This window comes from Sus scrofa, chromosome 7, assembly GCF_000003025.6.
Source record: "Sus scrofa isolate TJ Tabasco breed Duroc chromosome 7, Sscrofa11.1, whole genome shotgun sequence".
NCBI lineage: Eukaryota > Metazoa > Chordata > Mammalia > Artiodactyla > Suidae > Sus > Sus scrofa.
The window spans coordinates 99252206-99261553 of record NC_010449.5 but is presented as its reverse complement, the minus strand read 5'-3'; the positions used below and the strand labels follow the sequence as shown (position 1 = coordinate 99261553).

At 54.8% G+C, this 9348-nt stretch overlaps 1 protein-coding gene across 7 annotated transcripts in view; it reads right to left on the bottom strand.

Moving 5' to 3' along the window:
* IFT43 (intraflagellar transport 43) overlaps positions 7118-9348 on the bottom strand; it is a 98548-nt gene continuing 96317 nt past the window's right edge. For all 7 annotated transcript variants that reach the window (XM_013978326.2, XM_003128670.4, XM_005666356.2 and 4 more), the window contains 4 exons: positions 8357-8429; positions 8034-8109; positions 7478-7540; positions 7118-7371 (listed from right to left, as the gene is read on the bottom strand). In XM_013978326.2, coding sequence (XP_013833780.1) covers positions 7252-7371; positions 7478-7540; positions 8034-8109; positions 8357-8429 — 332 coding nt within the window. In that variant the 3' untranslated portion in view covers positions 7118-7251. The remainder of the gene's footprint in view (positions 7372-7477; positions 7541-8033; positions 8110-8356; positions 8430-9348) is intronic.

Below are 9348 nucleotides of genomic sequence, written 5' to 3'. Positions count from 1 at the left end.
AGGACAGGAAGATAAAGGGGAGAGGAGGCAGGAGTAACAGGCAAAGGCTGCAGGCCAAGGTCTGATAGCTGTGAAGAGGAGGGGTGGGGGGAGCAGGATTGAAGAGCTCGGGTCCCAGGGCCGTGGTGCAGCTGAGACAGCTCTGGCCAGCCCCAGAGGCTCTGGTGCAAAGACTGCCATACAGGAGTCCCGTGCTGGCCGGGATCAGTGAGCCCTGTCCACTACCAGGCTTAGCAACTGGCCGGCTGCTGCCCGGAAAGCTCAGGGCCTCAGCCTGGAGGCAGAACCTGAAGGCACCTGCGCTGGAGGTGGCCGACTAACTCCTTGTGCAAATTCTCATGAAGGCTGAGCTGAGTGGTGCATCCGGGACCACCCCTCCTCTCCTTGCCAGCTCAGCACGGGGACCCTGCTGGCCGGTGGGTGGGGTGTGCTCTTCTGCCCCGGAGGCCTGAAAGCCAGGCCTGTTCCCTTTAGCTCCATCACAGCTCAGCAGCAGGCCTGAGGCTCAGATGGCGAAAGCCAGGCCCGTTCCCCGCAGTCTCAGCTGCCCCTGGCTCCATCACACCTCGCAGCATGACCAAGTATGGGTGGCGGCGGCTATACAAACCTCCCGACTTTCTTCTGACTGCTAAGCTGGACCCTCCTCCTGAGCAGATGCCATCAGCTCGAGGGCAGAGTTTAAACAATCCAGCGGAGGCCAATGGCTAAGGGTCCGGTTACTGGCCCTGCAAATATCCCAAGACTCTGCGCAAACTCTTGTCAGACCCATGCTGCGCACAGGGTTAGGATTCCTGATCAGAGGAGGAGACCCCCAGGGGAGGTAAACTGGATCTTCTCCAGAGCTTCTGTGGTTTGGGGTCATCCATCAGGCCGGGAGGCCTGGTTACTGACAAAGGACACTGGCCTGCAAGTCAGGACTCGGTAGCCATGACCTTGGGTAAGAGCCCTGGGGGGAACAGGATCCTCAGAGGGAAAACGAAGAGGTGGGGCAGGGGTCTCCAAGTCAGTGCCTGCAGGGTCCAGGCGGAAGTTGAAGAGTGGGGGGGGCGGGGCGGGCTGGCCTGCCCCTGACTCAAAGGAGCTGTGGCTTCTCTGCTCCTCTCAGTCCCTGCCCTCGGGGGACTGTGGCCTCAGAGTGGACAGATCTCCAAGTTTCCTAAGAGAAGCTGGAAATCTGAGTTTAATGTGAAACCTTTCCATTTTAAATGCTGATAATTAACCAAACAGTTAAAAAAAAAATCATGTGTCAACGAAATCAAACACATCCTGTGGGTCCACGTCAGCCTCTGAGCTTCCAGCTCATGACCTTGGGACAGATGCCCCTGTGGGTCCTGTCAGTGCCGAATGCCCAAGACTGGCCATCGGGGGGAACACTGCCTGTCCGCCCAGTGTGATCGGAACTAATCTTCCTTGAGTGCTTGCTTTATGCTGGACGCTTGAGACATAGTATGTGGTTTAATCATCACGATAACACCTTGATGAAGACAGGACGTGTTTTCTACCTCACTCTATAAATGAGAAAACGGAGGCACAAGGAAGTATAGGAACCTGCCTGAGGTCCTGCAGCTGCGATGTGCCAGTGCAGGGACTTGCACCTGGCATCATCCGCATTTTTAGCCTCCCTGCCCTCCTCCCTCTGAGTTGACCTCTGACTCCAGAGGGACACTTTAATACCGAGCAGCCCAAATAGTAACCACGGAGATTCTGGGACTGGTACTTTGGAGGGCGCCCCACCCCTGAGTGTTTTTTCCATCGAGGACTGTGGCTCCCTTGGCCCTCCCCCTCCCAGTGCCATCCCGTGGTGTGTCGCCTCCGGTCTGTGTGGCTGGCGGGTCGAATCTACTGCAGCTGGAGATCTGGAAGAGATGGGACCCACTCTGGTCTTTGCCCAGCCCCTTCACAGCAGGGGCTTTCTTGTGGAAAGCACTCCCTCTCCCCAGGCAGTGGTTTGCTGCAGCTGCAGCAGATGCTACAGGGCGAGCTGGCCAGCCATCGTTCTGTGGGAGCTAAGAGCCTCGGCAGCCCGGGAATTCTGGGCTAATGCTCAGCCCTGGCATGGTCCCCTCTCTCGCTGACCCCTCTGGTCCAGGTCACCGTGACAGATGCTGGGAACATATGCCGGGAATTAATTCGCTCCGCCTCAGCCACAAGAGGGGCAGCCTCTTCCTCCGGCTGCTTCTGACACCCTTACTTTCTGATTGCTGCCTCACCAAAGGGAAAGTCGGGCTTTTCCCCTCCCCTGCTCCTAACCCCCCTTCACTGGGCTTTCTCACCATTATGCTAAGCCCGCTGCCAAAGGTATTTGATTCCTAGAGACCCTTCTCCTCCCGTATCTCAAGCAGGACCTGAGGTCAAGGAGCCCACTTGACCTTCCCAGCTTTTTATCTCCGGAGAGATTCTGTCCCAACTCTGCTAGAACAGATGAGTGGATTTTTGTTTCTTTCCTTTTCTTAAGCGAGGTCTGTCTCTCTCTTCCAGGAGCCAGACTCTCCCAACCCTTCCGGTCTGTCTTTACACGGAACTCAAGTCACTCCTCCTGCAGCTGCATTTCTGGATCAACGAGCAGCTGGACTTTGGGCGCCTGCGGGTATGATTTTCTCACTTTCATTCTTTTGTCTAAGGATGGACGGGCAGACTTTTTCTGTAAAGGGCCAGAGAGCAAATAAAATTCAGGCTTTGCAGACCATATGCCACATGGTCTCTGCCACAGCTCAGTTCTGCTACTGTAGCCCCAAAGCAGTCACAGACGATATGCAAATTCAGGAGCATGGCCATGTTCCAGTAAAACAAGAACGGGTGGCTGGCTGCACTTGGTCCACAGGCTGCAGTAGGCTGATCCCTGCTCTATGCAAACCAGCCCAGCTCTGAATTTCTTGTGGGCAAACGAAGCTCCCTCGCTCTCTCCCTTCATCTGTACTTTGGGTCCCCCCACTCATCCAGAAAGACTCTGTGTTTCTCAGAATCAATGCTTTGAGAACACAGAGGAATCCTGTCTATTTCTCTACTAGCTTAGGAGCTCCTCGGGGTCAGGACTATGTCTTATTTGACTTTGAACTCCTGGAATAAGCAAGAGCCTTGCTGGAAACTCAAACAACACCCAGTCTTATCCTGAAGAAGCTTTCAGGCTGGTGGGGAGAGCAGACAGCTGAGCTCTGTGTTCTCAACAGAGATAAGCTCAATGACAGGAAGAAGGCAAGAGGGAGGAATCAGGAGAAGGTGCCTCTGATAAATTTAACAGTGACCTTTGAAAAATATACAGAAAGGAGACAGGAAAAAAAAAATCTTAATTTTTACTGAATTAATCCAGATACCCTAAAGCACTGAAAAAACAAACACACAAATAAATAAAACGGATGCCCTGGAAAACAGTTGGGCAGTTTCTTAAAAGTTAAACAGAAATATACCATCTGACCCAGCAATTTCACTCCTAGGAATCCACCTTAGAGAAATGAAAACGTCTGTCTGCACAAAGACATAGACATAAATGTCCACAGGGACTTTATTCATAACGGCCGGAACTGGAAACAACTCAAATGTCCATCAACTGATGAATAGTTAAAATGTGGCCTGTGTCCACACAACAGAAAAATAGTCAGCAACCCAAAAAGAACGAACCACTGGCCCACGCTACGGCATGGGTAGACCTGAAAAAGATGCTGAGTGAAAGCAGCCAGGTTCCAAAGACCACATGTTATATGAGTCCATCTACATGAAATGTTCAGAAAGGACCAATTGAGAGTCAGCAAGCAGATCAGTCAGTGGTTGCCTGGGGCTGGGAACAGGCGTGGGGGTTAAGTGTAACTGGACACAAGGGAACCTTGTAGGATGATGAAAATGTTCTGGAAACAGAATTATGGCGCTGGCTGCCTAACTCCCTAAATTTACTAACATCACCGAATTGCATACTTTCAGGGGGTAAATTTTAAGGCATGCAAATTATGCTTCAATAAAGTTGTTATCCAAACAAAACCAAAAAACCCTTATGCCAAACCATTCTTTATCCACGGCGGAGAGATGACGCGGAAGGGGAAACAGAGGTGGGAGCCCCTCGTGAGACGCAGGTGTTTGTCGTTGCAATAAAATATCCAATGTGACTTTCCCCAGGTTCCCTCTTCCATCCTGTCCTGTTCCAACATCTAAAAGCAGTCCGCTTTTACTGGGCATCAGAGTACTGCTCGGATCCCCATTTTATAGATGAGAAAACAGGGTCAGAAGAGGAAAGGCGCTTGCTCAAGGGGACGGTGTGGCAGAGCTGGGACTGGACCCAGGCCTGCCTGATTCCAGAATCGGTGTTATTTGCTGTTGCTCTCTCCCCACTCCGCCCACGCCACCCCCTCCCCCCGACTCTTTGGCCCTGGGGAGAAAAGCGCAGCACTGCTTGGCCAAGCAGAGCAAGTAGCAAATACTACTTTTCCTTCAGGCCTCCAGCACCAGTGCTCCCAGGAGCCTCACCACCAAGGTCTTGATTTATGTGGGTAGCGCATGGTGGTCCAGCAAGGCTGGACGGGGGCATCGGTTTCTGTCTGGGGTATGTGGCTTCAAAAGCCTGTCTGGGGGTGGCCTGGAGTTCAGCAAAGATGAGCCAATGGGCAGAGATGACCTCGGGTTCAGCCACAAGCCTGTCCCGGTGAATTTCTCGCTCGAGCTTCTCATCAGAGCCACAAGTTTCCAGGGAGCGTTCCATGCAAAGGCCACTCGGGGCCACCATCTGCCCTGCGCTCCCTGCAGCAGAAGAGCTCATGGCTCGGCACACTCTCAAGGTGAGGCATGAAAGGGCCGTGGGGCCATGTGAGCAAAGTTTTCCAAAGGCTGCCTGGCGGGTCCACAGAGCCTGAGGGTGCTCATGTCCCTGGAGGGCCCGAACCCCAGCCACACAGAGGCCTTTTCTGCGGTCAGCCCAGGCCTGGGCCCAGCAAGACAGATCGGCCCTTCTCCCCATTCCCGCCCCGCTCCCAACTTCCAGACCGGCTGCTGCTACTCACAGAAGTCAGGCCTGCCCCCTCCTGGCTTTTGCAAATACTGTTCTCCCTCCTTCCTTCACCTTCTTCGGGTCTTTGCTCAAATGTCACCTTCTCAGTGAGGCCTCCCCTCACCACGCCATTTAACTCTGCAACCTGTGACCCCAATGCTCCCTTCGCCGTTCCTGCTGAATCCTTCTCTGTAAGACCCACCACCATCTGACAACCTATTTGACTTACTGGTCCCCCTCCCCCACTGGAAAGGAAGCACTTGGAGGGAAGGGAGTTGGGGTTGTCCAGCACCCTCTCTGCCGTGTCTGGAACAGCGCCTGGCACACACTAAGTGGCACTCGGTATCTCAGGAAAAGACATGCTTCCCCACCAGGGCCCGGCCTACAAAAGGCAGCTCTGCAGCTACCACCCCACGCCAAAGACACTGTGGGAGATTTTGTCAGAGATTGGCTGGGTCTTAGCCCGCTCCGAGGTGACGTGAGCTCAGAGACAATCCACCACATGCACGAGGCCCACGCCACGCCTCCCCCCCGACGTCTGCAGAAAACTATACTGTGGTACCTGCAGTGCTTGTCCATTCGGTCATCACTCTTGGGCCATCTTCTTGGGAGACCCCTGAAGTCGTGGGTGGGTGACACACTGGTTGGAATACAGAGGGTGTCTGAGAAGTCAAGGGAGGAAGGGAGTCAACCCCTGGCCCCGGCTCGGGCTGGCTGAAGCCCCCCACGTTTATCAAGCCCTAAGCACGTGAACTTGCCAGTGACTAACTGACTGCAAATACTGCCTTTCCTCCCTGGGGGTTTCTGAATGATTCAGGCTTAAGCAAAACCAGCCGAGACGGAAACTTCTCAGTGACCATGGGAATTATTCCAAAGAAGGGCTGTCTGGGCTAAAAGTGTGACTCTGGAAAAGGAGGAAAGGGGACCCCAAAGCCACTAAATCCCTGAGTTTATAATTAACAGAGAAGCATTCTCTGTGCCTGCTCTGGAGCCCAGTGCCTCACCAGGGAAGGGCACTGTGGTCACGAAAAAATAGCCCCCCAGTGGGTTTTGAAGTGTTGAGCCTCTTTGTTTTCCTGAATTTTAATGAAGGGCTTTCCAGGCAGGATGAGAGCAGCGCTCAGCACTCCCCATGGCCAGGAGTGGGGCTTGGTTAGCTGCTGCCAGCCTGCACCGGCCTGATCCAAAGTGGCGTCTAGGAGGGGCAGCAGGGAGACGTCCTGTCCTCAGATGAGATGTCTTGGGGAGAAAGAGAGAAAAACAAAAACAAAAGATGTCTCTGTTTAGAAAAAGGGTTGGGCTCTGCTCCAGATCTCGGCGCTCTTTGGAAACAGGCAGCGATGCAGGCACTTGGGGGAGCAGCAGCTTCGCTTCTGAAAGCTGGGGGAGGGGCGGTCGCGGGCTCCCTGGGAGAGGGTTTGTGTAGAGGGCTCAGGGCTGCCGAGCTGGCTCCTGCTAACGAGGGCCAGAAACGATGCCCTGGGAACCTGTGGCAGACGGGAAGCGCGTGCTCTGGGAGCCCCAGGCATAGGCTGTGGGGAAAAGGGGGTCGGGGCGTGCTGTCAGAAAAGCCACCGAACCTTGACGCAGGGGATGGGTCACCCCATCACACCCACTGCTTGCTGTCTCCTCAGCTGAGTGGCCTGAAAGCATGAAGAAGACAGTGCAACCTCACCAAGGTAACCGACCCTCCACAAAGAGAAAGGCTCTCCCCAGGGCCCGCAGGGGGCCACTCTCCACCTCGGGTTATCAGGGGTTATCCCTCTATCCAGGCGCTCACAGGAGCTGCTGCGGCCTCTGTGAACTGAGCGACTTCCGGAAGCACCTGCTGCTTCTCCCCCTGACTCTAGCTTTCCCTCCCGCCCTTCTGTGATGGGGAGAGGTCCCGTCAGTGGCTTGAAAGCTGCCCTCCTTCACCCTTCTGCCAGCCTGCCACACAGCCACAGCAACGCAGGATCCTTAACCCGCTGAGCGAGGCCAGGGATCGAACCCACATCCTCAGGGATATTAGTCGGGTTCGTTAAGCCCTGAGCCACGATGGGAACTGCCCTCCTTCCCTCCTGACCCATCTTTCCAAGGGGGTCCTGGAAAGACGTGAAAGAGAGAGCTCCAGAAACCAGCAATTGCTCCCAACGGAATGATCCAATGTGGCCCACTGAAAATAGTTATTTTTATTACAAAATGGTCCGTATAAAAATTCTAAGCTGCTGGCAAGCTTCCTTCGTTTTAGGTTTATGGCAGAGGTGACCGCCTGCAGGAGAGCGTCTGCTGACCCCCGGAGCTCAGGTGTGTGTGGACGGTCCCCCGGGGTCCTCCTTGTCCGCGTGCAGCAGGTCCCACTCACTGAGGAGCTCTGAGGACACCTCTGCGTACAGACGGTCCCGGTCCCAGCTGACATCGTCCTGCCGAGAGAGGCATCGCGGGGGACCATGGGGGATGCATCCCCTCAGTCACAGCCAGCCTCCCGCCCTGGGCAGCCGAGGGGCAGGCATTGCCGCAGCCACGTACCTCTCGCACCTCGTGCTCCGGCGCCAGGACTTTGGTGAGGAGCTTCAGGTCGATCTCTCCATCCTGTGAATGTGACAACAACAACAAAGGCGTGCTAGGTGCCTTGGGGGGGCGGGTGGCGGCAACCTTCGGCCAATGAGCTCTGGCAAAGTGGGGTAGAACTTTGCAAAACCACACCTGCAGGAATTCCTGTGAAAGAGCCAAACTGCGGGTGGCCCTGGGGGCTGCTGAGAACTGGGGGACTGTCACAATGTCCTACTGGCTGGGGACTCTCTGGGAAAGTTCAACACTGGGAGGGCAGGCGTGACAGCTGCAAATCTAGCGATGTCACGTGGGCAGCCAGGAAGCAGCAGGGAGAGACTGGCCCTGGAGACCCTGGAACATGTCAGGTCCAGGGATGCTCTGATAGCCAAGGATGATGCCTCTGGCTCATGGACCATTGCCCGGCAGCCTCAGAGGCCCGTGGAGGAGAGGCTGCATGGCTCTGGAGGAACCGAGACATTGCCAGGGACGCTGCCTGGAGCCCACCCCTCTATGCAGAAGCTGGCCCACTCACCAAGGTCTGGAAGGCTGCATACTTCATGAGGTCATTGTCCAGGTCACGGTAAGTCATCACCCGGTTTACCTGGATGCTACAGGAAAGAGAAAGTGAGCAGGGCCCACGGGGCCAGGAGTGCTGCCAGGCCACTGTCCCCAGAGCTTCCTAGGCAGCTGGGAAGGACCAAAATGGGAAGAAAATGTCTAATACAGTGGGAAGCCTGGCCCATCACCAGAGACACGTGGATCCACCCTGGAGGGCAGCACCACTGGAGACGGCGTCTGGAGCGTATTAATCCACATGTTTGCCACTCCCAACAACGTCATACTAACTGAACGTACCTGGGAGGGGCTGCCACCTGCAAAACGAAGTCTTCCTCCTGTACCTCTTCTAGGTCTGGAATAACAGGAATATCTGCAATGAGAGGAGGAGGCAAAACGGTCAGCAGCATGGATGGGGATCCTGCCTGCTTCTCCACTGATTACTCACACCCGCCCCATGCCGGCCATGGGGAGGGCTACAGGCCCTGGGCAGCATGGACACTCAGCTGCTCTCCTGCCTCTAGGAGCCCCTGGTCTAGGGCTGTGGAATTCAACCAGAAACATGCATGACAATCGGAGGCAGAATTCCAGCAATTTCTGAATCTCAGGCTTTGGCCCAGAACTTGCTGGCCTGGAATCTCCTGGTGGGGCTTCGGCATCTGTATTTGTCCCTAAGATTTCTTTCTTAGGTGATCTGATGCTGGCTCCAGGTTAGGAGTCATGGGAGAGGCTCTCCAAGGAGAAATGGAAAGAAATGGGAAGAAAGTCCTGGACAGCACTTGGGACATGCTTACATGACAGGAGAGGGAGGATGAAAAGGAGCCGAATGAGCCTGGCACGGTCAGAGACAGAGGAACTGGAAAGTGTAGTGTCACAAGGTGGCTGTCACCATGAGTGCACCTGCTCATGACCAAGTCCGCCATACATGAGCTCATCCTAGTCTGTGCAGCAGGCACAGTCCTCACAGCCCCAAGCCTGCATCTGAAGGTCACCTTACACCTAATGATGTGACCTGGCTCCCCGACAGTGTGTCTGGGCTCAGCGTCTCCCTCTGCCAGGTCTAAGATGATAAACAATGCTGACTCCAAGGATGCCACTTCCCTCGCTGTTTGGTGGAGATTCTCCTTCTCTGCATTCTCCATGTGAGACAGACATACAGACGGAGGAGGCTATTTCTTCCGTCAGTCTAATAAAGTCACGCAGATGGAAAAACAGAGAAACACTAAACTAGCAACTTGCTTAAGGCAGGAAAATCGTCCATCTCCTCACGGGGACACCCTAACACTGTGAAG